General features: G+C 45.1%; 1 protein-coding gene across 1 annotated transcript in view; it reads left to right on the top strand.

The window, feature by feature from the left end:
• The first annotated feature begins 19,969 nt into the window (after positions 1 to 19,969).
• Positions 19,970 to 26,381, top strand: part of CWF19L2 (CWF19 like cell cycle control factor 2) — a 69,700-nt gene continuing 63,288 nt past the window's right edge. The window contains exon 1 of the mRNA XM_080580683.1: positions 19,970 to 20,127. Within this exon, the coding sequence (XP_080436809.1) occupies positions 20,044 to 20,127 (84 nt within the window). The 5' untranslated portion in view covers positions 19,970 to 20,043. The remainder of the gene's footprint in view (positions 20,128 to 26,381) is intronic.

A 26,381-nucleotide genomic window follows, 5' to 3' on the forward strand; every position in this document is an offset into this window, starting at 1 on the left:
AGTAATGTATGTTCAAGTTAAGAAAACCTAAGGAGTTGTGGAAGTTAGCTCGAGAACATGGTTGGTATTTTACTTGGCATGACCTGCTGCAGAGAAACCTGCCTGCTGGTTATTAACAATGCATTTTGCAGGATTGCCCCAGTGCCCTCTCTTCCCTCTGGGATGGTTTCCAACAAGTTGTTACTCCCAGCAGGGACAGTTGTCAGAAGGACCCTCCCTGCGTGCTGCTCTGGCACTGGGGCACGGTGTGAGCAGGGACTCGGTGCAGGGCACCCTGTGGGCTCTGGCTGCTAGGGTCTGTGTGCAGCAGCACACCCAGATCCGGGGTGGCCTCAGGATGGTGACAGAGGGCAGGGACTGACCAAACTGGGCTGCCTTGTCATTTCAGGTTACTCTGGATTGTATTCATTCGGGACAAAGGAGGAGGACCACTTCGCTTACGCTCCTTATCTGTGTGGCCATGTGTTTATGGGTGCCTGGATGCCTGCTGAGCACGCAGCAGCTTTTCTGCTTGCTTGTGAGTGCATTTCCATAAGGGTATATAATGTGCTGGCAAGAAACAACTGCTTGAAATAGTCCAAAGCTGCCATATCATGACCTTGTGTGAAATTCTGAAAGTGGGTCTGTGGTAGTGCTTCATTACTTAGAGGCCCACAGTACTCCTGGTTGCGAGGTGGTGCCTCCAAATTCACTGCTGGTGCTGAGTTGGGCATGGGCTTGAACACTGTTCTAACCTAGGGCCCTACTGCAGCAAACAAACCCTGAAAGTTGAGCATGGACTTCGTGTAGCAAAGTGATGTTACTGGTTGTGAATGCAGATTCTCACTTGGAGAGTGCCACCTTGGGAAATGCTGGCTGGCGGGTTAAACTTGCCATGCGTAATTCCTTACCAGAGGGGGTTTTCCTGGCATTCCCAGTGCAGTTCCGCATGGAGAGCAGGGTGCTGCCTGTCTGCGAGGGCTGGGAGCTGGAGGCCTGGTCCCAGCAGCACGGCAGCTCTTCAAAGACGTGTGAAGAGTTGAAATGACTCTGACATCCTCCAAGGCTTGGAAATGTTCTGAAATTTATATTTGATTAAAGCCAGACAGTCTCGTTAGATGCTCAGAGAGGATGCAAATGCTGAAGGAGAAAATGACGAGGGAGGACGACAGGTAGATGTTAACAAAATCTATTGCAGAGGTTTATTGAGGAGCTCATTACCAAACAGAATTACGTGCCGCCGCCGATGCCCTCTGCAGCTCTCGCTCACCTGTTTTCTTCCTGGAAGCATAATGAGCTGAAGCTCTTTCGGGTCAACAGTTGGATTTAAATGTTACAGGTTTCACAGTGCAGTGGTTTTCATAATAACTGTGATCCGTTTTTTGGCCTTATTTAAATAACAAATGTGCTTAAGTGGTTATTCATTTGTGATCTAGAAGATAAAGGGAAGGCAGAGCTCCACGTGGGTATGACCTGTGCTGTGAATGCCGATGCATCTCCTGCTGCACTCCTCCCCCAGGGCAAGGCAGGTGTCCTCAGAGTGCCTCTCACTGCACCCTGCAGGTGGTGGGGATTCCTCTCTGTCCCAAATACCACCTTTTTTTTTTTTTTTTTTTAGCTCTTCACACATGCAGGCAAACACCTGGTGCGGGGACCAGAGGCAGCAGTTTGTTTTGGGGGTTGCTGTCCCCCTTGCTCACAGCCTCTAGTTTCGGGGACCCCAGGACCACCCCACCCCATCAGACACAGCATTTGTCCATGCATGTCTCGCACTGTCCTTGGCAAAACAAGTGCTCCAGAGCAGCAGAATATTGGCATGCTGGAAGCTAAGTATGCAAATGGTGTCATTTGCTGTCCTGGGGACAGACAAGAAAATGAAGCCTGCGAAGAATCAAAGGCATGTCCTGGTGCAGTGGTGCCGGTGACAAAACTCCCCCGGGTCTCAGGGAGGCCGGGTTTGTCCGGAGGTGCTCAACTTCAGCTTTGTGGGCAGAGGCTTAGGAGAGCAGAAGGCAAGGGGCGGCACACTGGGCTGCGTGGGGACCTCGGCCTCTTCTCGGAGAGCTTGAAGGACTGGCCTCAGCAGAGTGAGCAGAAGATGAATCACACAGAATCACAGAACTGTAGGGGTTGGAAGGGACCTCCGGAGATCATCGGGTCCAACCCCCCTGCCAAAGCAGGTTCCTTAGAGCAGGCTGCCCAGGTAGGCGTCCAGACGGGCCTTGAATATCTCCAGAGAAGGAGACCCCACAGCCTCCCTGGGCAGCCTGTCCCAGTGCTCCGTCACCCTCACCGTGAAGAAGTTCTTTCACATGAGCTCTCGTACTGCTGCTCATGGCCACGTGAATTCAGCAGTGAGGGGAAGGCAGTGGGGAAGGCAATTTCCCCATTTTGGAACTTCGCCAGTAGTTTTGGTGTGATGGAAGAATTCTTGATAGATTCATATGTCAGTCCTTGATCAAAGCATCAAAATCTACTTGGGAACCTATCTATGGTGATTCCAAAAGAGCGTTCTAAGAGAATGTTCAGGTCTTTACTGAGCAATGGAAATCTCAAGTGTGTTACTTGTTAGTTGCTTTAAAAAACCAGCTACTAAACAAGCTGTTGCCATACTTCCGGTGAAGTTTGTCAAGATTTTTATTTTTGTGTGCACAATTTCCAAGATGATTTTAGTGAAATCTATGATGAAACATATGGTCAGTGAGAAGTTCTACATGTGAACAAAATGACACTTCCACATGCAAGAAACTTTAAACTTTCATTTTAGGTAAATTCCTTGCTTACCAAATATGAAAATAAAAAGCAGATATAGAAAAATCCAAAGTAATCTCCCTCAGAGCAAGTCATGCTTCTGCTGTTGGACTTGCTGGTTAGCCTGTTTTTTTTTTTTTTTCCCCGTTTTATGTGAATCTGGGAGAGGTTTCAGTGTACAAAATGTACAATCTTCCTTGTTTACTGGGGACTGTATTTCTGAAAGCTTCCAAAATGGGATTTGGTTGCCTCCTCTGCCTTACCTTCTGCATGGTTAGTAGTATGTACTGTCTTGTCCCCTTATTTCTCTCCTTTGCAGCGACGCCTAGAAAACACTGGAACAGGGTGCTATGAATAGTTACTCCCTGCCACACAGCCGGCTGACTCATTGCTCCCCTCGTCTGCGTCCATATTTTCTGCTGCCGTGTTCTGTACCTTCTCTGGAGTGTGCGCTCTTTGTGTAGTGTGAGCGTAGCTGGCTCCTTGTCTGCGGCTGTATTCATCAGGTTTGGTTCCACGTTGCACGTTCGTTGCTGGCAGAGGCCCACTGAGCTGTGTCCTCTGTTACACTGCAGGTCCTATCCCTCAGCTGTGCTGAAAACTGCTTGAGAGGGCTGCACAGGGGAAAAACTGCATGAGCTACATAATCTACAGGAGAAAAGAGGCCTGAGACAGAAGATATTCCCCCACCTGAAGGTTATTCCTGCAGATCTATCCTATGGGTCCCCACGGCAGAAGATGCAATTTGCCCCCCTCTCAAGGTTTTGCTTTGCCTGATCTCTCTGGTTTTTGTTATTGTGGTTCATTTGTTTGTTTTACGAGTGTGATGACGTGTTTATAATAAGCTTTTTCAAAAAGTGACAGATGAATTACAAACCATCAAGAGAATGAAATTCAAACAGAAATTGCTGTGTTAGCAAACAACAGTCCATTTTCTTTCTTCTGGAAAAGCTACTGCATGACGGGAAATGGTGAAGCTGAATGAGGATTTAGGAAGATGTGCACTTCAGAAGAACCTGCCAGGTAGTCCCCTTTAATCCCGCAGGCATCAGTCTGCTCCTTGCAGACAAAGCAATTAATCTGTACAAGAGATGCAGATATTTAGGTCAAGGTCTTTTCTCCCCATTTATGTACTCAGAGCGGTTCGAGAGGTACAGGAACAAAATGTCTGGAGCTGAGGGTAATTCATCTTGTCTCAGACATGCCACAGACTTGTTCAGAGGGGCGGTATTTCAGTGAAGGTTTGACAAACAGAGTGGTAGTCCAATGCTGGGGCAGAGAGGATGCATCCGTAGTTCATGTTGAAAATAAAGGACCTCCTGAGCACATAGCACTATTTATCCTGAACGTGCATGATGGGTCCAGAGCAGGCCTGGTTGCTGCTACGGGCTGCATCTCTCTAGCCTGAACAGGACCAGGTCTCTTACATCCTTCCATGCTATGACTGATCGGGATTTGATCCAGAAAAGCCTGAGCTGTCTCTGAGCTTCAAGGAGGTTGAGGACTCCTGCAAACAAAGTGGGCCATGCTGCACAGGAGGGGCTGTGATGAGGATGCTTTGAGAAATGGCCAACTTGTGAGGTTTGGGCACTGCCTTGAGATACAGATAGGAGGAATACACAAAGCAGAACTGCAACTACTCAGTGCAAATGCTTAGGCCTGCTAGGCTATGACATGGAAGGTTTTCTCACTGCAATTTTAGTTGTGTTATTTTGGGACCATCCCCGTCCTCCCTGTTTCCTTGTTGCTGGGAATCGAGGTGCAACGCGCACTTGCTAGCAGAACAGCCTGTTACGGGCTAGGTGCTCTTGGACCAGCTTGATGTTTGAGTCAGTCAGAGAAGGCCAAGTAAAAGGCCTCAGAAAGAACTTTTGGACTCTGGAGTGGCTGTGAAATAAGGAATTCGGCTTCTGCTCCAGCAGGAACAGTTAGCGTGGTTTCTGCTCTGCAGACATGCATGCACTGCTGTGCAATCAGAAGCAGCCTGCTGTGCTAGTCAAACTCATCTCTTTTATTCTGCATTCCTGATCTGACTCTGAATTGTGTTTATAAACTTGCCCATTATGGCCTGATTCCTTGCTTTGCTCCTGAGGCAATTCCAGCATTCCTGTCCAACTGAAGGAAAGCTGCAATAAAAGCTCTTTCCCTCTGTTTCTTCCCTTCTGTCCAGGTCTGGTCTGTGTTGGCTGATGGCCATCTGTTTCTGCCTCCTTTGAGACAGACACAGAGGTGCTGCTTTGCATGAAGCTACCGGGACAATGAAAATGCTTGAACGTACAAGCAGTTTATAGAAAGGGATCGGCATCTGCATGGTGTAATGGTCCCCAGACCCTCCCTGCTAATATCAGAACAAACGAAGAGACAAAACTAAACAAACAAACCAACACCTTGGCATTTGCCTTGGCTAACATATTTGCAGATTAAGGCAAAAGCAAACTTTCAGTGTGTGTATCATTTCCTTAATTGGTGAGAGAACGTCCCTGGCAAGTCTTACCAGAGGTGTTTACATGGCACTGTGTCAAAAGTTGCTGTCACATCTGGCTGCTGCCAACCGAGCTGGATTTATCTCTGTGCACTGCAGTTGCTCACTTCAGTGGTGCCCCGGGCTGGGTGAGTCAGTCTGGTACTTGGTCCGCAAGCTCTCTGTACTGTTTCAGGGAGATTCAAAAACAAAACGAAATAACTCAGATACGTGTGTGGGTTTGGACTTAGGCAAGTGGTTGTAGGTTCCTTCTTAAAATTCTGTGGGTTGCTGCTGCTCACTTCTTCCTGTTAAGCCCTACTAGGGAGAATTTTTAAAAGACATTTTTGAATGGAGACTCGGAGAATAAGGAATGGGTGAAAATGCTGCCAGTTTGACATAGTGTCTGAAACACAGCAGAGGATTGCATTACTGCAACTTGAGGGTGAAAAAGGAGAAAATGATAACTGTATGCTATACTATTCTTCTCCTCTGCCAAGAATCTCCCCCCTCCTGTCTCTTAAAGGACTATTTTAATCAATTACAAGGTTGCTCTAGAGCTATGCTTTCCAAATGTCAATGGCTTACGGTCCAGAAAAATGAGTAATCCAAATGAATAATCAATATGTTGCAGGCAATATTGTACTTTGCTCTTCCTCCCTGTCCAACTTGGGCTGCAGTGACTGTGGGTCTTTGTGCCTGCAAACCTGTCTGCACAACGCTGTGGCCAGCATGCTTTGTCTGTGAAGCCACAGCTAGGGGGAGTCAGTGCTAAATTCACAGAATCACAGAATCATTCACGCTGGAAAAGACCTGTAAGATCATCAAGTCCAACTGGTTATCCTAGCACTGCCAAGTCTATCACTAAACGATGTCCCTAAGCACCACATCTATGCATCTTTTGCATCCCTCCAGCGACGGTGACTCAACCAGTTCCCTGGGCAGCCTGCTCCAATGCCCCACAACCATTTCAGTGAAGAAATTTTTTCCCAATATCCAAACTAAACCTTTCCTGGTGCAACTTGAGGCCATTCCCTCTTGTCCTTTTGCTTGTTACTTGGGAGAAGAGGCTGAGCCCCAGCTCTCCACAATTTCCTTTGATGTAGTTGTAGAGTGCAATAAGGTCTCCCCTGAGCCTTCTTTTCTCTACTCTAAACAATCCCAGCTCCCTCAGCTGCTCCTCGTAGGACTTGTTCTCTAGACCCCTCACCAGCTTTGTTGCCTTTCTCTGGACACGTTCCAGGGCCTTGATGTCCTCTTTGTAGTGAGGGACCCAAAACTGGACACAGCACTCGAGGTGCGGCCTCACCAGAGCTGAGTACAGGGGGACAATCACTTTTCTTGTCCTGCTGGCCACACAGTTTCTGATACGAGCCAGGATGCTGTTGACCTTCTTGGCCACCTGAACATGCTACAGGCTCATATTCAGCTGGCTATTGACCAATACCCCCAGATCCCTTTTCACCAGTCAGCTTTCCAACCACTCTTCCCCCAGCCTGTAGTGTTGCGTGTGGTTATTGTGCCCCGAAAACAGTTGCAAGACTGGCACTTGGACTTGTTCAGCCTCATGCAGGTGGCCCTGTCCCATCGGTCCAGCCTATCCGGATCCCTCTGAAGAGCCCTCCTGCCCTAGAGCAGATCAACATTCGCACCTAACTTGGTGTCATCTGTGAACTTACTGGGGGTGCCCTCAATTCCCTCATCCAGATCATTAAAAAAGATAATGAAGAGAACTGGCCCCAATACTGAGCCTTGGGGGACACCACTAGCGACCGGCCTCCAGCTGCATTTAACTCCATTCACCATGACTCTGGGCCCAGCCACCCGGCCAGTTTTTAATCCAACGAAGTGTGTGCCCATCCAAGCCATGAGCAGCCAGTTTCTCCAGGCGAATGCTGCGGGAGATTGTGCTGGTTAGCAGCAGTTCCTGTAACGCAAATGGTGATGCCGATTCCTCCTGACTCTCCCATGTTCCCTGCCAGTAACTGGTAGGACAGCCAGGGACTTCCCTGTTCGGCTGAACCTCTGGACTTGTAATAAAATTTGGTTTTGGGACCTCTCAACATGAGAACAGTTCAAACAGGTTTCAGTGGAGGTCAGGCGTCTCTGGCATGTTACACAGAAAAAGGCTACGACTTTCTGCCTGCCACATGCTGGGGGTTGAGGGGCGTGTGTCCTGGTGCTGTCCAGAACATGGACTAAGAGCCTGTTCCCCCAGGCACCTCTCCTGCTTAGTTGGACACTGAGGTGTAAAGAAACCATGGTTCTTGTCAAGGGATGGGGGATTTCCTTCCAGCGGCTGGGCTATGACAGATGATCTGGCAGTATCCCTCTCAGCTCACCCTCCCCATAGATCCAGGCACGTTGAGCCCGGTGGAAGGCCTGCCCTGTGTCATACAGCCTACAAAGGATGGGTGTTGCTTGATCAGCTGCCTACAAAGGACACTAAAAAATGAAAAGAAAGGTGGCGAAGGGGGCATTTATTGATAGGACCTACAGAAAAAAAAAAAAAAAAGAGGAAGAGGAACCAAGAAAGAAATTGTTTCCTATGCCATTAGTGAGATTCCAAGTGCTGGCAGAGTACAAAAGAGCAAAACAGGCCTGGGCGGGAGGAATGATGACAAGGAGGGAGAGCTGCGTGGTTAAGCGTAGGCAAGTGTGCTTTAAAGAAGGTAGATGCAGAAACTCCCTCAAAAATCGACAAGCAATGGAGCCACTGAGGTGGAAAGATCTAAAACATTGTCTTACATGCAATGGGCACCTTGTCTTCATGCTTGAAAAGCTGCAAGTCAGAGAGTGGAAAGGAGGAAGGTGTTGATCAGAGAGTGAAGAGCAATGCTGAACATATGCTACCAGTCTCTTCTTGCCCAGTGCAATGTAACAACGGGGAGACAGAGGATGAAAAGGAGGTGGGGATGAAAGCTCTGAGTCAGAGGCAGAAATGAAACACATGTAGCTGGGAAGGTAGAAATAGCAAAGCAATGCAAATGGCTGATGGAGGGTGTTACAACGTGCCCAAAGGCCAGGCACAGAAAGAGTCATGGATCTCTGGAGCCATGTAGTCCAACGTAGTGCTCAAACCAGGCTTAATTTCAAAGTTAGAGGAAGATGCTCTCAGGACTTTGTCCAGCTAACTTCAAAAGTTTTTCAAAGATTGAGGTTCCGTGACTTCTGTGGGCATTTCTCCACTAACCTTGATGCAGACCAGAGATGCTTTCTGATAGTGCTGCTTACCAGTAAGAAACTTTTTCCTTTGAGGCCACTGTGTTACCAGTTCCTGAAATAATCCATGCAGCTCTGAGGAAGTGCATCCTATTACATTTCTGTATATCCTAAAGGGTGGCTATTGTTGGGCATCGTGAAAACTACCAGAAGGAAGAAACCACGTTCAATGTAATTCCCCAAATTTAGATGTAAAAAGTTTCAGTCCTCTTCTCTCGGAGGCGTTTACCTCACTCACATAACCATGGGCTACTTGAGCTCTTCTGAGCTTTTCCTTTTGCGTGAAGAATCATGAAGAGCAGTGCTTTTATGCCCTAAACCATATCTGGAACTTGCTTTGGTTCTCATTGAAATAATCTCCCTTCCTTTATTTATTTATTTTTTTTCCTGACTTTTAATGTTTATTCCTTTGATATATAATCTTTCTTCATGCCTTGGTAAATGGTGATATCCTGTTCTTATGCCACGATTAGTCACCTCATCTTGGCAGAACCATTACAGAATGTGAAACTTTTCCATGTGCTGGACCTTATAGTCCATATAAATACAAATGCGGACATGCTTCATACATGCAAGTGAGATTAAAGTTGACTGAGAGAGTTGACATCTATCACATCTATGTTGATGCTGGATATAAAGTAACTAGAGTGCATTTCAGTCTTTAAGAGAAATAAGACAGTGGAGGAAGTCAGGAAGTTGCTTTAATATACTAAGAGACGGAAGAACAGAGAAATTGTAAAAACAGTTTATAGGAAAGAGCTTAGAAACTACAATTTAGTAACAACAGAGCATGAGAGTGGAGAATGGAGACTAATAGTGATCAGTTAAATGGTGTGATCCCAACAGGAACAATTAAAGTAAATGTCTATCAGAGATATTAAATAGAGGCTAGGAAAAACAGCAATCAGTGTGAGTGATAGCAGGCTGTTAGCGTGCATACAGGATGAAGAGAACTCCTGAAAAACAAAACAGAAAGTCAGCTGTGTAGGTAAATCTCTCCTGAGCAGAGCTCGGGCATGCTCCACATGAAGTAGAAGATGATGAGCATGTTTGGGGAACCGTGTGCCAGAAATTATTGTCATGCAGCTGTCACTACATATAGCAAATAGCAAACGTTCTGAATTATGCCAGGTATCCCCCTGACAAAGTATGGGAAATACTGGGTGGATGGGGAGCCATCCCAAACACTTTTATAATGAGAGATTTAGAGCAACAATGTTTTCTGTACATAAAGGATTTTCAGATTTACTGGAATACAGATGACATTTAGTCTCAGAATTTCAGTTCTGTTCATCTGAAGAGTTTCCACTTGCAAAGGGTAAAGATCTGTATAGAAAAACTGAAGAAGATTAATAGTTACTGTCTCCGGTGTGCTTAGTTTTGTGTATTCTTCTTGCTACTACAATTAAGGACTTCTTCATTACCGCTTTGTGTGTCACTATGGTTTTATATAATTTACTGGGGAGAAAAGAGGGAAAGACATTTAATTCATCATTGCAAATTTCTTTTATGTGAGCCAGTGCACTTTATATGAAGTGATTATGCTGTCAACAGCAGCATTTGGACCCTAATTTATTATGCAAATAACTTGCCTGGCATTGACTAATACGTGTCCTCCTGGGGCAGAATCAAAATTGCACGGCTTTGTCCAAACTGCACTGAAAGGCCATACCTGACATCTTGAGTGGCCAAAAATGAATCATTTTCCTTCTCTTGCCTTCTTTCTCACCAGGTATTTGCTGCAGGGGTGCTTGGTGAATGCAGACAGCCTCTGCCTGAAGGTGCTCTCATCCGCAAGCTAGCTACAGGTTTCTAGGCTGAGCCACCTCGTCTAACTTTGAAAGACATCGGTGTTGATGCCTACCTCTCAGGTCAACATCTAGACCCTGAATAGTTATCAGAGACAAATAGGGACTTGACGGTGTTATTTATCTGACTGAATTTATTTTGAACATAATGCTCAGTATGTCTCCTGTCAGAGGCTGAGCCCCACCGGGATTACAAAACTAAGACTTTTTCTCAGGCACGACTTGAAGTAGTGTTGCAGTCTGATCTTGAGTCTCATCACTGACATTCATTTTACCTTTGAGAATGTCAGCTATGTTCTTATTTTGAAATCTTCTCCTCCCCTTGCTCCTGTGGTGCTTTTCCTTCCTGAGCCTCCTGCATTTCTAATCACTCTGTGCATGTCCTTGAGTGAAGTTTTTCTTCCTTCCTTTCCTTTAGATAGGCTTCATAAGGCTCTGCCCTTATTCATCTCTTCTCCTTATCATGATGTCGTCTCACCCACAAATGCAAATTTAATTATCATTGGTATGCAGACAACTTACAGGTCAAGCTCTCCATTCCAGACTTGTTTCTTTGTGACATTAAAATCATGGTCTCTCCTTTGGATAGTGAGCAGACACAACTCACTGTGGCTAAAATAAAGTTTGTTACCTTCTCTCAGGCTGCACATTTTCATGGCTGGTTTGCGGCAACGTTTATTTTCTTTTGGCCTCAGCAATGCCATGTTACCACATTTACATCTGGTTAGATACCTGTATCCAGTGTGCTACTGCAGATTATCTTCCCAGATTCTCATTTTGTCTTGCCACAGTCCTTGTGTTCTTTCAATGACCCCCTCTTTGTCTCACCCCAGTTTTTCATTGTTTTCAAGATCTTCGGGATGCATCGTGAACCACAATGTTAAGATAAGGAAGATCTTAAGTCCTGGGAGCGAAGAAAAATAGCCTATGTGACAAAAGAGGCCAGCAATACCAACTTTGTGGTTGTAGATCTGAGGGCGCCACGACCACACCATGGGCAGCCCCTCCACAGTGGCAGCTTTATGGCAATACATCTAGGAAATACGGACTGGATCAGGCCCACACAGACAGCTGTCTGACATGAAACTCATTCCTCCCCCTTGAGCGGGCTGTCTGTGCATCACCATTACAAAACAGCAACCCCAATGACTGCAGTTGATTTTCTTTTGATTTTGCAAAAGCAAAGGCAAAAAAAAAATCATTTCACAAGCAAATAAAATGGAAATCTGTGTCATTGTAATATTAGTAAATTTCTCCAATGCAGAATACCCTGTATTATCACTCTAGCATGATGACAAGCTGACCTTTGCTGTAAAACATATGTGTATATCTATAAAAATAAAGGAATATCCGTGTTCTATCTCAGCAATCAACAATATCAAATGGCATATTTATTCTTAGCTATGTCTTTGTCTTATATTTGTACTGACATTTAAATTAAAAGGAAAACTCTATTGAGCTGAAGCGTAAGGCAGTAGAATAAATGAGTGCAAAATATATATTTTTATAAATGATTTTGTGCTTCTTCGCATGACGTTTTGTTTTAGAATCTAGATCAAACCTGAAATAGATTCCAAGTCCTAGACAGCATTTAGAAATTATTAACAGTGAAAACAGTCTGCTTCTGAGCCATCCTGTCTCCTCAGCTGGATCATCTTCGATGCCTTCTGCAAGGCAGAAGATGGAGAAGCACATTTCTCTGCACACTCCACTGCTCAAACACACATCAGTCCCTAATGTCAGACTTCTCATACCCTTGGATGAGTTCAAAATATAAACTTTCAACTGAGGAACTGCTAAAGCATTCATCTCAGGGAGGCAGTCCTTCACAGGATGCTGCAGCTCTCTTCAGCAATCACTCAAGGTGCAATCTGACAATATCTAAATCTCTTAGGATAATTACAGTGAATCCTGTACTCCTGCTATTGAAAGGCAAATCCTGCCTTCAGATTTCCATTTTCAAAACTCCCCAGCTTTTCACACTGCTGTATTCTCTTACTTAGAGATGGCAAGGATGATAACCTGGTTGTTCGTTCTCCCCCCTATTCCCCCCTGCTTCTTTCTTAGTTGCTGCATGTGATTTTCACAGTACCGAGTCTTGATACATTCTTTTGTTCTCTCTAAATCTAGCAACACAAATCTGATGGTTTTCTCTTTCCAAATCAATCTTCTGTGCACAGCATCCCTATCTGAGGACTCGTTTGTGTGCTCTGTCCATCTATCCAGCTTGATTAATGTACGTGTTTCCTCTCTCGGGCCTCATGGCCCATAAACTCTCCCCCGCATCAGATTTCCTAATATACAAGAACTAAAATGATCCTCTGACTCACAAAGCAAGTAATGCCATGTCTAACTCCCTTGAAACTCATAATACTTGATATTTCCCATTCAAATATTCTCAGATTATTGGCTCCTCACTGCATGACTTTACGCAATCGTTTCCATATATGCTTTTATTTGATTCTGTTTTAATCAAGCAGGGGCTTTTGGAAGGATACCGGCCATCCTGGAGAGGGCTCTGTGTAAGGGAATCACATGAGATGCTGAACTGTTGAGCTGCAAAGAAAAGACCATCTCATCATTGGTTCTGCACTCCTCTGGAAGGGTGGGTTACTCACAAGCCTCAACACTGGGCAAATGCTGATCACTTGCTGGATGAGTCCTTGAACACTTTCTCTGTCTTAGGTATCCACACAGGAGTCAGGCATGACCAAAGACTTAAGTTCCACAAAGCTTAAAGGAATTCATATTAGAGTTTAACAATTAACTTTGCATCTGCATGAATCTTCAGAGAATAATTTTTGCTTCCTGAAAACTAGAACCCCATCTCAGGCTGTGCAGTTTTGACACAAATCCCTTTAGTAAATATCCTGTCTGATAACTAGGCTGATTCTGGTTTTCATTTACTACAAAACCTACTTTTTAGCTGTTTCTAGCAATTTCTTTTTCTCTAAGGTTTATGCCCTTCAGTAAACATGGTTTCTTTGAGGAATGCTGTTTTTTTTTTTTTTTTTTTTTTTTTTGTTTTTTTTTAATTGCTACTCTAGTGATTTCTGCTCTGTACTCACTTCAAACCTCACTTACCTCACCCTGCATCTCATATTTTAAGGACGGACAATCAGAGGATGTTTTATTTAGAGTTCATCACTGCCTCTCACCAGGGCAGCAGAATGAGAGGGTATATTTCATCTGGCCCAATTGTTTGGTTCCCTGTCTTCCTTCAAATTACCTTCTCTCAAATCGCCTTGAAGTTAAATTACTGCAAAGACACTGGAAACTAGCATCCATATTCAGAGCTCTAAGAGTTATTTTTGAGTCCTCCAACTAGTCCAATGTCTTCTTTAATCAAAATGAATTACTCTTCTCCAGTAACAAAGCTCCGTACTCTGGCCTCTGTGATACTGGGATTTGCAGACAGCGCCTTAGATGACACATTAAAAGGCATCTGGTTGTGGAAGGCAGTTTGGTTCAAGAACTTCTACGGCACTGGCAAGAGAGGGCTGTCACCCGCAACTTGTAACATTACCTGTAGACCTAAAGGCAGTGCCTAGTACAAACATCCAAGGTGGAGGTCACAGAAAGCCTGGTCACCTTGTGATGTTCCTGTCAGAAAGGAAATGGTCCCTATTTTCTGGCTAAGTGCAGCCAGCACTTCTGTTGGTACTCAAATTCTGAGAGGAATGTGAGTCCTGCCCCTGGACTTTACTTGGTTTCATGCTTATGCAGACCAGTGGAAAACTTCAATGCAGTATTTTTCCCTCTGCTTCCTCACAAAGTAACACGGTCTCCTTCTCATCCAGATTAACCTAAGCCCACAATGGAGAAACAAGATTTCTAAGGGAGTCAGAGCATCACATTGTCTGCATTCAATGAAGATTAAATGAAAAGAGATGAGTTGCATATTAAGATATCTCTAGCCCATGTCACCTTATTCTGCATTGCAAACACGTTCAGCGAAAGCAGTGATTTACCATACTGTTCATTAAAGCCGAACCTTTCTTTGCATGAATAGTTCTTGTGTCAGGGTACAGGAGGCACGTTTTAAAAAATGGGCTTGAATTTTGTTTGTTGTTTTTACTATAAAAGATCTTTAACCCATCTTTCTGAGGCAATGCTATGAAGAAGATAGTAAAAAGACATGCTTACTTATTGTGCACTTGGGTCTCAGGCTGTATGTGGCAAGGATGTAAATTAGAAAGTGATCTGCAGTGCAACGCATTCACATCCATTCCTTTTAATGAAGCAATGCTGATCACGAAGTTTACCCATATGCTTTGAGTTAGAGGAATTACTCGATATATACAGCCATTTCTGGGTCAAGGGCTGAGGCAAGGGTTGGGTATGAAATTACCCTTCCCTCTTAACACAGTACTGTAAAATAAAGAAAAATGAAAAGCAATTTCAGGAATTGTGGGGTGAAAATTGAAGAGAAGCAAATTGTTCAAGTAGCTGCCAAAAGAGACAATTACAGGCACTCTCGGTGGCAGTCAAATTCTCTTTACAATTTTCGTTATGGTGCTGTAGTACTCGGAGCCCTTTCCATGGAGCACAACCTCACTGGTCTCAGTATTTTTTGCAGGAGTGTTCACCATCTCATTAGAGAAAGACATTCCCTAATCCCCACCTGTTTTCTGATTCTTTATTGCAATGAAAGGAGGAGACTTTCCTACAATAAATGTTCTACACCCTGAGTCCAGCCAGGAGCGTGGCAGCAGCTTCCTTTTCTTTGCTGGGTGCTGGCCACATGAGTGTGCATTGGAATGAGCAAAAGCACTGCAGGAGAAAAGGGCAGACAGCCCCAAGGTCTCTGGAAGGTGGCTGATGATAAGGAAACAGCAGGAGCAGCCAAAGGCTGTGATTTCTCAGTACAGGGTGTCTGTAATACCAGCTTAAGGTGTTCTTGCTCTTGTAACTATCAGCCTGATACAAGTGCCTGGGGGACGGGGCTACAAGCTGCCTTATGCAACTGGCCTGGCTTTAGAAAGCAAAGATATACTTAAATCTCACTTTAAAAACAGAACAGACAAACCCATTGCACTGCACTGAAGCTCCGCTTAAGGTTGTTTGAGTTGTTGCATTGGTCTGAAAGCCCAAAGCACCAAGGCTTTCATTTCTGCCCCAGCCAGGTGGTCTGAGACAGTATGTATGTCTTGTTTTGGAAGTAGCTGACTTGAAGCTCCCTGTCATGTGCACTGCTGGACCTCTCCAAGTTGAGCAGGCATAGAAAAGGCTTCTCCATTTCCTTCAAATAAATGATTTTTAAGAAGATGTGTTATCAGACTCAATAAAGAAAGGACAGGACAGTTGTTATCACTGCTCTGTGCTTGCCAACTGATAATAGCCTTTGTTTTCAAAGTCTCTAAAGATTAAAAAAAAAAAGCAAGAAATGAACTGAACATGTTATCATTTTGCATGTGTAACAATGCAATTTGAACTGATACAGCTTCCTCACAAAACATTTATTAGCTAGTAGGTGTCACTAGAGAATTTGCCAGATGAACAAATCTCATTATTACAGTCGTGAAGGTGGGGTGGGGAGAGAGAAAGGGGATGTGTTTGTAAACCTCACCCCCGGTCTGCTGAACTATATTTGGAGAGATCACTTGTTTTCAACGTAGCTGAGCAAATTAACAAAGTAACTGCTGCTTAGGGGCAGACCCCGCATGGTTTGCTATTGAATATGGAACAAAGGGTGAATCATTCTTCGATTCACCAGTCTCCTTCATTTTCGTTGTAAACCCAGCTCCTATTCCTGAAGCAGGCTGTCAGGATCCTCAGTGTCACAGGGCTCTTTTGCTGCTGCCCAGAACACTCTTTTTGACGGACAGTAGAAAGTCGTCTTGGTTTTCGATTTGGGACGTCACTGCACAATTCAGGCATAAGCAACTAATAACCCAGGCATGGCTACTGCATTGCATTGATTTTTGGGCAAGGTGTTCCATCATTTTATGACACTGAATTTAGACACAGTAACTTTAATTTTCTGCTGAGGAGACATCATGAAATTTCTATAAAAGAAATACACATTTTCCCATAATTGTGTCTTTTTTTTTTTTTCCCCTATAATTTCTCAAGGAACTGCCACTTTTATTAGACAAACCATTGAAAATTCCCATCCTGGTCTATGTGATCCTTCAGAATCAAATCTAAATGACTGCTCTGCAGTACCAGTGGCAACCAGATGGTTTAAAAAATGAGCAGAATGAGAATTAACTGAAACTCAGACCATTTTGACTAAGGTGTACTCCCTCTGTCCTCTACCCAGCATCCTACTGAATGCTGTGCTTCTTTAATATGAACACTTCAAAATGTTTTGTTAAAATTAAGGTAAGAAATTCTCTCTAACTGTAAGCTAGATTTACCCATGTGCTTGCAGCTTATTCAACACTGCAGAAAAAAAATTCCATATTCCCAAAGTAAAGAGCCTCTTTTCCCTATTGAGCCAGTGCCTTTCACTTAAAGGAAACTGTACAGGAGCGCACTGAGCAGAGAGGATTTTTTCAGCCTTTTTCATATCAAAAAATATCAGAGCACTGAAGGCAAGCAGTGAAAATTAGCAGTATGAAGGTTTATAAAGCAGGTCAGTTGAAGAGTCATCAGCTTTTTTCAGGGAAAGTGTAAAACGCGCCATTAAATAGGAAATAATTCACTCTGCAAGGTCAGCACCTCTCTGCAGGAGTTCAGCAAAGACCAGTATCTCCACAACATTATTGTTTTATTAGCGTGCAGTTTATTTTGGCAGTGGGAATGAGATGACTGAGCAGAGGTGCCCTGCTGACCATTAGAAGTGATGTACCAAGACATGGAGATTTCTGAATGTGTGAGAAGTCCTCAGACAGTAATATCTTGAAAGAAATCAGACTGAAGTTTCATTTTTCGCTTGCTTCCTCTGAAAAAAATCCTTTCCTTGGATGAGGAGAGGAAATGAGATTATGTTATGTTATCCTTTTCCTAATGTCTGACCTCAGAATTAAAGTCGTCTCTCAAACAAACCAACAGCAGAATGATCACATTTGTGAAATATCCTTAATTGTTCTTCAGATTTTGAGTTTCCTGAGTGCATTTGTATCACAGTATCTCTTCTAAAATTGGGAGTAGGGGAAACTTGGATTTAAATGAAAAGTTACAGTGCTGCTTTATTAATGATGTGGAGGATTAGGGGTATCAAGAATAACAACAAATACTGCAGACGCTCACACACTGCTTTTAGTTCTCTTTGTCTGTGACCTTCTACTGTAGAACACCCATTCCCTGCTCTCACTATTGCTCCCAGAAGAAGAAATAGTCCACAACTGTTACTAACCACATTTCTGTCAGTTACCAGGCTTTCTTTTCTCCTGCAGCTCTTCCAAGTACCTCCTAAACTGATTCAGTCAAAACTAGTCAGATCAACTCATGGGCTATCAATTTGCTGTTTAGCTTCAATATAAATCTATTTGGTAAATATGTCTGACTGTGTGGAGTGAATTATGGAGCACCCATCTGACCTGCTCTGGGATTGCCTGGAGCTGCGAGGGAGAGAAATCAGTTTGGCTGTAAAAAGAGCACATCACGGTCAAAGAAGAGGCTTTCCTTACCGAGCCAAACATACGCTTTCCTTGCTTCTCCTCTTGCAACCAGTGTACTTGGCTGCAGATAGCTATGGACTGAGCATGGCATTTGCCAATCCTGCTGGAATGTCTTTTGTATCCATCTGTTTCCTTTGTAAGTGGCTCCCCAGAGGGGGTTCTTGTACCACTTTGCCAAACAATGCTTATGAAGTTCTATCAGTTATCATTCTCTACCTAGGGGTGATCTATGACAGTTTTTCTTGAGATGTTGTTAGCTGTCACAGCATAAATCAAACACAGCATAAAGATGCAAATGCAATTTATGCATTTAATACCACCGCAAAGATGATGATTAAATTACTGTTATCACTTTGAAAACATATTGTCCAATGCAAATAGCTAACAAATTACCCAAATGCTTTGCTCAGACCTTTACCTAAATAACGTTATTATTTGGCAACTGTGAACGCATTTGGTGTCAGACACACATTAATAATACTCTGATCTCATCCCAAAGAAATTATGTCTTGGATGCATGTTTGTTTCACCTGAGATATACCAGCCCTGTCAAATACTGTTGGCCAACTGCAACTTGTAAGTGCCTTTTTTAATTTCCCTCTCTCATACAGGCACATTGCAAGCAGCTGCCAACCTGCCAGGTACTGAAGCCAAATGCTAGCCCAGGGGCTCCGAACCACCAGGTCCTTGTGCAGGGCTGTGGCGGCAATCTGGAGCACCAAGAACTGGGTAGCACGGGCGCACATGAGAGTCAGTCAGGCCGTGGTTTCCCCTTGTTCAGTTCTTACGAACCCTGGTCCAGATGAGGTTACCAGGGCTGACGTGAAGCTATTTTGGCCCAGCAGGGAGGCCAACATTCAGTCTGAAGTTCAGTATTTCCATGCTCCATGCTCATGGTCCAGTGAGCCAAGCAGCACAGGCACTTGCTGAGTTACGTGTGCTATGATGTGCTGTTTGCTGGGACCTTTCTCTGGTATAATACTGTATTGGGCTTATGTGGCAAGGTTTTGGTAGTAGGAGGACTGCAGGGGTGGCCTCTGTGAGAAAAGCCCAGGAGCTGGCCCAGGTCAGATCAGAGCCAGCTCCAGATGGCTCCATGAACCATGAGCGATGCTGGTTGGGCCTCTGGGAGATCAGATTGAAGGAAGGGGAAATCTGCTGTGCTACAGCAGCTGGGAGAGAGGGGTGAGAGCTGAGAGAGAAGCAGCCCTGCAGCCCCCAAGGTGAGTGCAGCAGGAGGGCAGGAGGTGCTCCAGGCACGCAGCACAAGTTCCCCTGCGGCCCGTGGAGAGGCCCCTGGTGGAGCAGGCTGTCCCCCTGCAGCCCACGGGTCCCACACGGAGCAGATCTCCACGCTGCAGCCCGTGGAGGAGCCCCCGGTGGAGCAGGTGGATGTGGCCTGGAGGAGGCTGCGGCCCATGGAGAGCCCCCGCAGGAGCAGGCCCCGGGCCGGAGCTGCAGCCCGTGGAGAGGAGCCCACGCAGGAGCAGGGGGTCTGGGGGGAGCTGCCGCCCGTGGGGGACCCGTGCTGGAGCAGTTTGCTCCTGGGGGATGGACCCCGTGGTACGGAGCCGTGTGGGAGCAGTTCTGGAAGAGCTGCGGCCTGTGGGCAGCCCCCCAGGCTCAGTTCGGGAAGGACGGCATCCCGTGGGAGGGACCCCACGGGGAGCAGGGGCAGGGAGGGACCGTGAAGGGGTGGCGGAGACGAAGCGTCAGGGACTGACCGCAGCCCCCATTGCCCTGTGCCACTTGGGAGGAGGAGGTAGAAGAAGTTGGATGAGGGGAAGGTGGTTTGAGTTCTGACTGCTCTAGCTTGTTATTAATAGGTAATAAATTTTATTAATCTCCCTATTCTGAGTCTGTTTTGCCTGTGATGATACTGATTGAGAGATCTCCCTGTCCTTATCTCAGCCCTTTAGCTCTTTTCATTGTATTTTCTCCCCGTTCCTATCGATGGAGGAGTGAGAGAGCGGTGGTGGCGAAGCTCAGCTCCCCAGCCGTGTAAAACCCCGGGGAAAACCACCCCGAGCCTGAAGGTGCCGCGGCTGAAGGCCGGCGGGGTCCAGGACCCGGCCCCTGCAGCTCCCGTGCTCCCAACCCCGCCGCGGGGCTCAGGCGCTGCGCTGCGTGCCCGGGGCCGACCCGTGCGGGGCGCTGCTCGCTGCATCGCCGGGCGGGGCCCCGCCGTTGCCCGGTTCCCGTTCCGCCGCACAGTGCCCGCCTCCCGCCCGGCCCGGCTCCGCGGAGGCCCGAAATGGCGTCGGGCTGGCAGAGCGAGGCGAGCCTGGCGGCGCTCAGGGAGCAGCGGCGGCGGCAGCGGGAGGAGCTGCTGGCGGAGGTGGGCGGCCCGGCCCCGGGGGGAGCCTCCAGCCCCTCGGCCCCGGGCTGGGGGTGGGTGGAGGAGCCCGGGGGGAGCCCGGGGGGAGCGGGGGACGGGCAAGGGCTGGCCGCCGAGTGATTTCATGGGGGTTGTGCTGGGTGGTGGGGCCGGGCTGGCCGTAAGGCGCCGCCGAGAGCCCGCCTCTGCATGCTCTACGCCTTCTGCTCGGGTGTTTGTGTGCTTTCATGAGATCCCCCCAGCCTTCTCTCCTCCGGGCTAATCTGCCCCGGCTCTCAGCCCTTCCTTCCCCTGAGACACGGGGCAGCAGCTCGGCCCTTGCCGAGGGGCCGGGGCTGTGCCATGGCAGCCACGCTGCAGCCACAGCTCGGGCAGAAGGAGCAGGGCAGGAAGGCCTTGGGGGGCAGGAGGGCTCCTGCTGGGCCTCCCAGCTGCAGCAGCCCTCTCACGGGTGCTTTGCTGGAGTTGCCCTGACCTGGTGGCCTGTCCTGATCCCCGTGTGTTTTATTCAAAGTCTGCCAGCAAAACGTTTGGCTGCCGATCCTTGTTTTGTGACTCGTAGGCAGAGCAAGCGGTAAAATTGTAAATCACACACTAGTACAAAAACGTGGCTCTTTAGGAAGTCTAGGGAGTGGGGGATAACTACGCAGAAAGCTAAATGTAAGGGGAGGGCAGGGCACGGGAGGAGTGTGAGGAGGTGGTGATGACAGGCTTGGGAGAGAAGGAAGGCTGAAGTCAGCAGCAGACAAACCCGACCGGACAAAGGTGTTTCTGGAGCAGCGGCGAGGTGGCCTGACTGGCCTGGTGCTGATGTCTTTTCCCATTTCTCAAAGCAGAAGGCAGAGAGGGGGCTTTAGGTAACGTGGGTGTCTCCCCGAGTCCACAGGGAGCTGTTCCTAAGCAGCGGGGCTTCCCTTCTGTGACTGCACAGGTCTGGGACAATGCTGCCCTGTATGTTCCCCTCTTCTTACCAGCAGCTGGAGGGAGTGGCCTTTCACTTAGCAATAAATCATATTTTACTGCTGATTTTTTTTTTTGTGTGTGTGTTATTAATATCTATCTTGCACTTTCTGCTCTGTTTAAATCGCTGTGTAATAGTAGTGTTAGGAGTGCTCCCTTGCCCAGTTCAAACTCTTGGATGTCCACAAAATATTCTTAAAGAAAGTGAAACTTAAGTAGGGTACCATTATCCTGCTTTACCCCTTCTCATACAGCAAGCTGTTTGGGAACGTGCAGCTCTCTTTGTAGAAACATTTTACACTGTCAGGCGTTGTTAGAGTAGTTTATCAATATCAAATAATAATTTTTCTCTTTTTTTTTTCCTTTGCTTCTACTTGCATCAGCAGTGTAATGTGAAATAGAAGTGTTCTTGTTCTGTGAGGGTGTTGTTTAAAAATTTTGACATAACTTAGTCTTTCCAAATGTCTGTGGATGGCCTTTTACGTCTTCTAAATATCTCTAAAATACTGTTGACTTTAAGTAAGAGATACAGCATTAAACATTTATGTGATGTTTTTTTGGTAACTGGATGGTGATATTAAATATGCTGCGATCTGCGGAAAAATTTAACCTGTCATCACTAAACTAACTCTAAATTCTGGGAGACGTAGTAAAGCTGAGAAAGGTTTGGTTGCAGTAGTGAAACACAACAGCAGTGAAGCTAAAGCTGCTCCCATGGAGAAAAAGCTGAAGCTGGTGATGAGGGCTTTTACTCATGCAGGGGATGCAGGGGGGAACTGGACGGAGGTGGCTTTGGCGTAGGCTGAGCTGGTGCTAGAAAGCATGATATTTTGGCTGTAGTGGCTGTGATTCTTGCTTTTGGGATATGTCTCAAGAGGTCTTTGATGGTAATGTAGCTTCATGGGTCCTAACTCTAAGTGTTGACACGTTCCTCTAGCTTTTAGATGCTGCTCATCAGCCTTGCTGGAGAATAATAGAAAATCTGATTTTGAGGTTTTAGGTTGGAACAAAATCTGAATTTATTTTTCTTTTCTTACCAGTAAGTTGTGCTATATTACAAGATATGCTATGTTGAATTTCATTATTTTTTTCCTTCAATTTGACCAAGAAACAGTATCGTTATATTATTCAGCTTGTTTTTAAAATGCTATGAATATGTTTTATTCCTAGGTGGAAATATTAAAAAAAAAAAAAAAAAAGTACCCACAACTTTTTTTGCAGTGCTAAATAAAACCAAATGCACAAATTCTACTTCTCTCTTTCTGTACCACTTGAGGTATTAATCTTGTGTTCTAAATCACGACCAGTGGAGGAAATACTCTTGCCTTTTATTAACAAAAAATATACAGCAAATAATTGCAGAAGGATGTGATAGAATCATAGACTCGTTAAGGTTGGAAAAGCCCTCCAAGATCATCTGGTCTAGCCATCCCCCTACCACCACTGTCACCCACTAAACCACGTCCCTAAGCACCACGTCCAACCTTTCCTTGAACACCCCCAGGGACGGTGACTCCACCACCTCCCTGGGCAACCCGTCCCAGTGCCTGACTGCTCTTTCTGAGAAGAAATGTCTCCTCATTTCCAACCTGAACCTCCCCTGGCACAACTTGAGGCCATTCCCTCTAGTCCTGTCACTAGTTTTCTGTGAGAAGAGGCCGACCCCCAGCTCCCCACACCTAGTCCTTTCAGGTAGCTGCAGAGAGCAATGAGGTCTCCCCTGAGCCTCCTCTTCTCCAGACTAAATTCCGCTTCCCTCAGCCGCTCCTCATAGGACTTGTGTTCTGGAAGGATATTTCAAGATAGCGTTGACTGATCGAATTTCATCTCTCTACTTCCTAAATGTAGGTGAGAGTAAGGCAGTATGTGCGAGGAAGGCAACTCTAATTTACTGTATACAACAGTGCTCACAATTAATTTTTATCACTCGAAAGTAATAACTGGGAAGAAATATTGATCTGTAAAGATGCTGTATCATTGCTCATTCAAAAGCTATTCAAGTGGTAGAGATTATTAGGAATGGAGAACAAAGGAAATCATTACACATTACATCTAGCAATAGCCAATACTCAGTGGAGTTTGAACTCAATTTTTTCTTTGAACTTCCTTAATAAACTCTTTTGAATGATGTTAAAAGCAGTTTAGTTTTTTTTTTTTCTTTTCTTTTCACTGTCCGCTCAGAAAAGAAGACAGCAGGAGAGAGACAAATTAAAACAACTCAGTGGTACTCTGCCTGAAGTTTTAGGCAGGAAAAATTGCAAATGACAAATTGGTGGTTTGGTTTTCCTTATTGGGGAAGGTAAACAGTCCTTATTTGTAGAAAACAAAGTATTTCTGGTTTTGTGAACTCCTAAAGATGTTAGTCTGTTGATTAATGTGTACATAATTGATAATATTGACAAGTGAGCACTGACTAATATTTTAAATGTGTTGACTTTCTCTGCTTACTTAGATTAATCTGATTATGGTCAGACTGCATGTTGCTGTAGGAGCAGAACAGAATTGGGAGGAAACTACTGCAAGACTTCATCTTTGTGAGCTTTGACCATCTTGCTCGTGAAGGCAAGAAAGAGATGGGCTTAGTTTGACAGACTTACTGCAGTATGCGTGGCTTAAAAAAAGGAGCAGGAGGCCCAGTGGAGGTTTGGAGCTCTTTGTGTCAGGGTGGTAGTATAGCAGTGACTTTCAGCTTGTGGCTCATGTTCTCAGGGCATTTATTTGGTGGTTGCAGTCTTGGAAGCTCCTGCTGTTTGTTTTGGGAGAGGTAACTGGGAAGCTGCATATGTCTTTGAGTGTTCGCTCCTAATAGTCTTAGAGGTTTATGGACATGAACATAAACACTTCAGTTCCATTTCTGAAGGACAAGATGTTGAACTGACTCACCTTAATTATAAAATATGACCTGTATTTGTAAATATAAATTTACTTATCATAAGTAAAATTACTCAGCTTGTGATTATAAAATATTGAAAAATTATAGACTGTCTTCTGCTCTATAGAGAATGTAGTTGGGGCAATGAAGAAAAGGAAACCTCTGACTCTGGTCACCAATACCATCTGTTTCTTGATAGCTAGGACAGTGAGGAGTCCAAGGGAACTCTGCTGTATCTTCAGAAGCAATTCTGCCAAAAGCACTGAGCTCACAAGAAGACGCTGGGATCAGCTCACCCTTTTCTATTTGCAAATTGCACATCCACAAAAGTCAAGAGATTAAATATATTGCAAATTTTGAAACAGTTGTAGAATTGATTTATTACCTTTTATTTTTAAAACAAACTGGACAGAAGAAGTTGCTTCTTGCTGACTTTTTTTTTTTTTTTAATTACATTTTCCTGGTTTTACTGGTTTTGATTTTATCCTACTTCTTTTGCAAATCAAACCAACCCATTGATTGAGATTTCTCTTTTAAATTTTGGAAATGTATCTTTTATTTGTGTAGTCTGTCCTCCCAACTGCATTTCTCAAACCCCAGCAGCTGGTAATGTTTATGGATAATGATCAGTAATCAAATAATTAAGTGTTGACATGCAAATTGTTATCAAGCTCCAGAAATAGCATCTTGTTTTGATGAGTATGATATGTTCATGATACTACTGTTTCAGTTTGCGAGTTTAGAAGGAGAAGATAATTTGATAGATGTTTGGGTAAGTGCAGGGATGTGTACTTTTTCTAGATGTGAATACATTTTTTTTTTTGTAAATACTGGCAGTAATTCAATTTTGAATTAGTCCCTGAATCTGTGCTACCATGTGTATTTTTGTTTTTCAGCGTTACAGCTCTGTGAGTTGGACCTTGAGTCTTTCACTCATTGGTCTCTGAGGCTGATGTGATTTGGCCATTGCTTATGCAGAAATTGTCTTTTAATCATTAGGGATGGTTGAGAGATTGCGAGTTTCTCTTGGTAGCAATACAGAGGGATTAAAAAAAAAAAGACGTGTAAGTAAATGAGAACTCAGTATTTTAAACAAATAAGATGTTCATGAAATGATATAAATGAAGTGATTCTTTGAAACAGGTTTGTGGCACAAACAAGAAATGGTGTGTTTTAGTTTTACTCCTTTAGATTTCTGAAGAAATTTTGAGATATGTAATCCAATATAATTAGGAATGCATTTGCTTTTGACTCAGAATTCTACATTTATTTGTATTTTACATTTTTTATTTATTTTCTTTGAAAATACAGCCTAAATAAATAATAAAAAAGTAGCAGTAATGCACTGTCTTTGACCTCCAGATAAGCCGTGAAATCAGCATGTTCTCCTAAGGTATGGTTAGGTATTTCCTCAGAAGAGCTGCCGGGTTGTTGCGATGACTAGGATTTGCAGAGGTGGTGGAACGCTTTGGCAGCAGCCGACACTTCAGTTCTTAACAGAAAATTACAGGAGCTTCTTGTAAGATGGAAATTAATAGGAAAGCATCTCACCGTTGCAGGTTATAAAGGTATTATTTGTTGGAAGCTGCTTCTGTGCAGTAACACTGAGCTCCCCTTTCTTGCTCTTGCCCTCTAAGTCCGTGATGGAGCGTTACATCCCTGACACTCTTCCAAAGGGAATTAGCGTGTCAGTGGTACTGCACCCACATTTTTGACTAAAATTAGAGGAGTAACGGCAGTGAGAAGGGAATACTGCCTTTTCACAGAAGGCTTTCAGACTTCTTATAAACCACTTCGATATGCATTTTTGCAAGCAGTGCCTCTGGTCGAACAGCCAGGTTACTCAGAGCCCTGCTGCTGCCTTCGCTGTCAGGCTCTGCGAGTCCTTCCTTTAGGGTGCTCTTGGCTGTGAGTTCTCTAGCCTCTTCTTTAAACTCTGTTCTGTAATTGTTGCCGATCACGAGGAGCTTGAATGTTTTAAATCTTACCAGTGATCTGTCTTGTGCACCCTTTGGCAGGTGGAGATGGCAGAGAGCAGTGATGTGTCCAGCTGGCACGGCTGGAGCAGGTGGAGGTTACCAGCAGCCTGGCACAGCTCTGCTGTGGCAGCTTGCGGGGGAAGCTGAGCCCTTTTGCATGTCCTCTTTGGTAAAGCTTCACGGGTGGAAGGTTCATCAGAATATTGAGGGGAGGAAAAGCAGTAAGTGTTCATGAAAATCGGCGTTTTCAGTTGGAGAACTGGTGTAGGAGCATTGGGGCAGTAGGAAAGGGGTATGCTCAGGCTCCCTGGAGATGTGCGCTCATGTAACCAGGCCTTTCCAGCCCTGAGCTTTGTTGTGGTGCAAACTGGGAGAGCAACACCGGCCACAGCGACCTTTCTGACAGCTTAATATCAGAAGTGGCAAATGGATGGGACCAGTTG

Source organism: Anser brachyrhynchus (assembly GCF_964034855.1).
Source record: "Anser brachyrhynchus genome assembly, chromosome: 1".
In the NCBI taxonomy this organism is placed as follows: Eukaryota; Metazoa; Chordata; class Aves; order Anseriformes; family Anatidae; genus Anser; species Anser brachyrhynchus.